At 39.2% G+C, this 6,000-nt stretch overlaps 1 protein-coding gene across 3 annotated transcripts in view; it reads right to left on the bottom strand.

Moving 5' to 3' along the window:
- Positions 1 to 2,167: 2,167 nt before the first annotated feature.
- The window catches only part of KCNK1 (potassium two pore domain channel subfamily K member 1), a 114,347-nt gene continuing 110,514 nt past the window's right edge, over positions 2,168 to 6,000 (bottom strand). For 2 of the 3 annotated variants that reach the window (XM_070733972.1, XM_070733971.1), the window contains one exon: positions 2,168 to 4,897. In XM_070733972.1, the coding sequence (XP_070590073.1) occupies positions 4,638 to 4,897 (260 nt within the window). In that variant the 3' untranslated portion in view covers positions 2,168 to 4,637. The remainder of the gene's footprint in view (positions 4,898 to 6,000) is intronic. The other variant, XR_011557461.1, reaches the window with a different exon arrangement.

Raw genomic sequence — 6,000 nt, 5'->3', positions numbered from 1 at the left:
AACCAACTGCCTCCAGAGATCCATACTATCCCTACCCTACTGGCCTTCCAAAAAGCCATTCAGACCTGGCTTTTCTGGTGGGCCTGGAACCATGAATGACTAAGAATATGTATGCTTTTTTAAGGATTATTATTATGTTTTTATTTTTCATTCTTGATATTGTAACTTTTATATTTGTTTTTATTCTAGTTAGCCGCCCAGACTCCATTGGAACTGGGCGGTATATAAATCTTGCTAAATAAATAAATAGACATGAGCAATACATTAGCTCAGTGTTTTTCAACCAGTGTGCCACGGCACACTAGTGTGCCATGAGACATGGTCAGGTGTGCCGTGGGGAAATTAAACATGGGTCCCCAAACTATGGCCCACGTGCCATATATGGCCCGCAGAGGCCATTTAGCCGCCCTGCCGCCATCCACCTCCATCCAAACATAAACATTCCCCTCACAATCCCTCCAGCTATCAGCGACAGGAAGAGTGGAGGCACAGGGAACACTCACTGACCAATCACCTTCTAGGATTCAACCCGACCACCAGCAAAGAACCAATAGCAGGCCTCCTCTCAGGAAGGTCCCTGCTTGGGCTGCCGCACACTTGTCATTGTGTGGCCATAACGTATAGGCCATAACCATATTATTAACTATATGTATAATATGCACTGTGTTAGAGTGTCATTTTGTGTCATTTTGGTTGGTGGTGTGCCTGATCATAGGTTGAAATTCCTGTTTCAATTACCTTTAATGCAGGCTATGTGGGACTGCCTATGAAAAGCTTTCGAGAGACTTCCTCAATTTGGCACAAATAATACAGCCAAACTATTAACTAGGACTAGTTACAAGGAAAATTTATAGACTTTTATTAGGTCATTTAAAGGCAGAAATCAGTTCATGTGTCCTATAAAATCTTTTGTAAAGTATTGCATTCATATATAGTAAATAAAGCTATCTGGATTTTAAAATTCTGAAAATATACTTTTTTAAACCGCACCATAATCCGAGGTCCTTTTAGTAGAAAGGTGAGGTTGTTCTCATTTTTCTGAGCCTTAGGAACTTTTGTTGAAAGGCAATGCCAATCTAATGAGGCAGGCTTTTGATCTTTAATGAAAGTTTTTACTGAAGTCACTTTTAACTGATGGGTGATAAATATGTACTTCAGCTTAAATGTTATTAACTATTTTTTCTCTCTGCATAACTACAACAATAATGATAATAATCTTGGGAAGGACTCGATAGGCTGATAAAAATGCCAAATCCAATTCAAACAGCTGACTGACCATGCAAATAGCCATAATGAAAACATCAAGATCTGAAAATAGAAATCAAAACATTATGGCATAAATCAGCCATGGTGGTCCCTATGGTTACAAAGGCAATACTAAGTGCCTTGGATAGCACTTAGAAAAACCTGTGCACGGTCAATTTTTTCATCAAATACAAAAGACCCCGTTGCTTGCATCCACAAAGGTACTATGCCAATACATTAATTAATCAGTCTTCTATGTTTCTAATTAATGTACAACATCTTAAGTTCTTTGGAAAAACCAGGTGTGAATGAAGGCTAACACTAATTAAAGAACATCACACTGTTATGTGCTACCGCACAAATCCCAGTGACCGATAAGGTCCCACAGAATTGGTCTTCTCCAGGTCCCGTTGACTAAACAATGTCGTTTGGCGGGCCCTGGGGGAAGAGCCTTCTCTGTGGCGGCCCCGGCCCTCTGGAATCAACTCCCCCCGGAGATTAGAACTGCCCCCACCCTCCTTGTCTTTCGTAAACTACTCAAGACCCACCTATATCGCCAGGCATGGGGGAGTTGAGACACCTTCCCCCAGGCTCTTTATATTTTATGTTTGGTATGTATGTGTTGTTTGGTTTTAAACATGATAGGGTTTTATATGCTTCTTTTTAAATATTAGATTTGTTTCGCTATAACAGTTTTCGGAGAGGGGCGGCATACAAATCTAATAAATTGAATTGAATTGTTTTTTATTATTGTTGTGAGCTGCCCCGAGTCTTCGGAGAGGGGCGGCATACAAATCTAATAAATTATTATTATCATTATTACTATTATTATTATTATTATAATTATTATTATTATATCCTTTCTCATGTGACAAATAAAATTACAGTTAGATGTTAGAATGTCAAAAAGAGAGACAGAGAATTGGAACCATACATGATTTATTTTAAAAGTCTGAAATATTGTTAGAATAATAATTCCTTAGCTCTACAGTTTTTTTCTACAGTATTCCTCTTCTAACTAAGCTTTATTATGTTCTCTGACTTTAAAAATAAAACAACGTTGTGCAATTATGCAACTTCACCTGTTTCCAGGCAACAACTGTCAACAAAATCTGAATTCTATAGTACAGTACAGTGCGAAGGATGCTGCGGCATTCAAGCTACTTGGAAATACTGTCACCAATAACAGTAGGCTGTCATATTAAAACAAAACAAAACAGGATTGTTAACATTGCAGGCATAATGACTTAACCCTCCACATTCATTTGGTCAGAATTTAACTCATTATTTTTAGTGCCATAGTTTGAATGATTCATTAAAAAAAAATCTATGAGGAAAAGAACCTTTAAAAATTTCATTTCTAGTAATCTACATCAGTGTTTCCCAACCTTGGCAACTTGAAGATATCTGGACTTCAACTCCCAGAATTCCCCAGCCAGCATTCGCTGGCTGTGGAATTCTGGGAGTTGAAGTCCAGATATCTTCAAGTTGCCAAGGTTGGGAAACACTGATCTACATGATATGCACAATATATAAATATATTTATGTACATAAATAGCAGCTGAACTATGCAGTCGAAACTAACATAAATGGTACAAAAATATCGGCTTTGGTGAGCATGCACTACACTAAGCTTCAAATCAAAAGAAAAGAAGCATCTCTGAGTTGTGGTTTCTTAAAAATAAATTTCAGTTCACATAGATTTGGAAGCAGATTTATCAAGAAAGTCAAATTCCCTAGTAAAGATACAAAATCTATTAATAAACATTAAATTCATGTCCAGTGCTTTTAGGTGATAAGAGCTTTCAAGTATTTTGTTTTTCCTATTTTCATCGTTGCTTCAAGGTTCAGCTTGATTATTATTTCACTGAATAAATAAGATCTTAGCTGTAAAACTGCTTGGCTATGAATAGTTTGAAAATCACAACCAGTCTGCGAGAACTGGAGCCCAATGTGAAGGTGAAAATGCTAAGGAAGATGTGTTTCCACTGTAATAAGCCTTCGGTTCTGTATGCTGGTGTTCACAGGTCTCTGTTCCTACAACCCACTCAAATCCAATGCATATTTAAGGCTAGAAGGAAAACACCCAGAGATCACATTCAGGCTTAGTAAAGTCTTCATCTAGAACAGTGGTTCTCAACCTGGGGGTCGGGACCCCTTTGGGGGTCGAATGACTGTTTCACAGGGGTCGCCTAAGACCGTGGGAAAAGACAAAATTCTCATGGCGTTAGGAAATAAAGCTACTATTCTGGCACCTTGGAACATATTTTTACAATCCGACCAATCAGGAGTTTACAGTGAGAATGTCCCTGTGACCTTCCTGCCAATCAGCTTACAGCTCTGTTGGGAGAATTGGTGCTGGACTTATGGTTGGGTGTCACCACAACATGAGGAACTGTACTAAGGGGTCGTGGTATTAGAAAGGTTGAGAACCACTGATCTAGAATATATTTTAGGGCAAAATTACTTGATTAGGTTTAGTGTGCAGCAAACACAACTTTCTGCAGCAGATAAAGCACCTTTGTTCAAACTTCCCTCTCCAGGCTGTATAGGAGGTGATCAGTAGTAGAGGGACATTAGATTGAGGAGAAATATTTCAAAATGGCTGTTTCTCTTCCTTATTCATACTGAGACAAACCTAAATGTTTCCAGAGCTTAGAGTGATTGAGGCGACGCATAACAGATAGGTAGAATCAGGGGTGGGCTCCAGCCAGAATTATTATTATTATTATTTATTAGATTTGTATGCCGCCCCTCTCCGAAGACTTCTGAACCTGTGGAGATAGCAAAATCGCGCTGGCCCCGCAAGCGCTCACGAGCCGCCGCGGCGAGCCCAATTTAGCGTTCCAGCTAGCAGCCCACCCCTGGATAGAATACACTTGCTTCTCACTTTTTGGTTCTGTAGCGACAATTGCACTGCTACCTACCTCAGTGACTGACATCTGGAACATTATCCCTATTTTCTAAGGGATGCTGTGGCTACCATATTCCCTTATGTGGAAAGCATGAAGATTTACTAACTCAGGGCTTTCCAAAGATTTGTTGCCACACATGAAATGGGCTGAACTTTGGGGGAAAGCTAAGCATTTTGTTGATTTTAGAGTGGCAAAGGAGAAGAGACTGAACAGGGATGGTCTTATCTTATGATATTGTGTATACATCATGAATCCTGAGGTTCTCAACTGCACACTAGTTTCAGTCAACAATCCCAGTATGTAGAGAGCCAGCAACAGAAATGCCTCTATTTGGCCCATAAATTGTAAAAGATCCCAAAGCATTATGAATATATGAATAGCATAGCATTCCTGCTTCTATAGTTACATTAACAGTACTAGTTCTAACTGCAAGAATGTTAAGTGCACTGTTGTTGATCCTGGAATGGAAGCCCTTGGTTAATTGTTTATAAAGTCATCAGAGTTAACTGCAGGTTGAGGAGTCACAAAAGGCTCCTCTACTTTCTGGTCTTCTTTCATGGATGCTGCCTGGTCTGAAATGGAAGAGAAGGATAGTTGGTCATGTTCCATAATGTTCACTTGGTCTTCTTCCTTGTTTTTCTTCACGTAGAATATTTTCCTAAATTTTTTGAGTTCATGAAGTTCACAGAAAGTTTCTAGAACAACCAGCATTGCAATGAGGCCCAGCAACAGGTAACCTAGGAAAGAATGATCACAGCTGATGAACTAAGAATTGACTGAATGTAAATAGTAGTGCAAATTTCCACACTGAAAAGGATTAATTGCTAATCCAGAAGCTCTTAATGCCCCTGCCATGCACAGTCCTTAAATCAAACAGTAGGACTCTTAAGCAGAATTCTACAACATTTTGTGTACTAACATAATTATCAAACATATAAAGAAGGCTTGAATAGCTCTCATCAATAGTGGGATTTGACTAATCATGTAATTTTGTAAAAGCTGCTTTGGAGATTATGATTATTTATTTATTTATTTATTGATTTATTGATTGATTGATTGGATTTGTATGCCGCCCCTCTCCGGAGGCTCGGGGCAGCTAACAGCAACAATAAAGCAGTGTACAATAGTAGTCTGATGTTAGAAATAATTAAAAGGCCATTAATATATAAAAAAAGCACATACATACATACATACCATGCATAAATTGTAAAGGCCTAGGGGGAAGAGGGTCTCAATTCCCCCATGCCTGACGGCAGAGGTGGGTTTTAAGCAGCTTACGAAAGGCAAGGAGGGTGGGGGCAATTCTAATCTTTGGGGGGAGTTGGTTCCAGAGGGATGGGGCCGCCACAGAGAAGACTCTTCCCCTAGGTCCCACCAAGTGACATTCTTTAGTTGACAGGACCCGGAGAAGATCCACTCTGTGGGACCTAACTGGTCGCTGGGATTCGTGCAGCAGAAGGCGGTATGTACAGTGTTCCCTCGATTTTCGTGGGTTTGAACTTCGCGAAGTCTATACCGTGGTTTTTCAAATATATTAATTAAAAAATACTTCACGTTTTTTTTTCCTATACCACGTTTTTTCCCGCCCAATGACATCATATGTCATTGTCAAACTTTCGTCTGCCTTTAATAAATATTTTTTTAAAATAAAGTTTAATAAATAAACATGCTGAGTAATAATCTAACTGGTTGTTAAGGGAATGGGAAATTGTAATTTAGGGGCTTAAAGTGTTAAGGGAAGGCTTGTGATACTGTTCATAGCCAAAAATAGTGTATTTACTTCCACATCTCTACTTAGCGGAAATTCGACTTTCACGGGCGGTCTCGGAATGCATCCCCC

This window comes from Erythrolamprus reginae, chromosome 1, assembly GCF_031021105.1.
Source record: "Erythrolamprus reginae isolate rEryReg1 chromosome 1, rEryReg1.hap1, whole genome shotgun sequence".
Classification (NCBI taxonomy): domain Eukaryota; kingdom Metazoa; phylum Chordata; class Lepidosauria; order Squamata; family Dipsadidae; genus Erythrolamprus; species Erythrolamprus reginae.
Note: the sequence above shows the minus strand (reverse complement) of the source record. Positions and strands in the feature narration are given on the sequence as shown.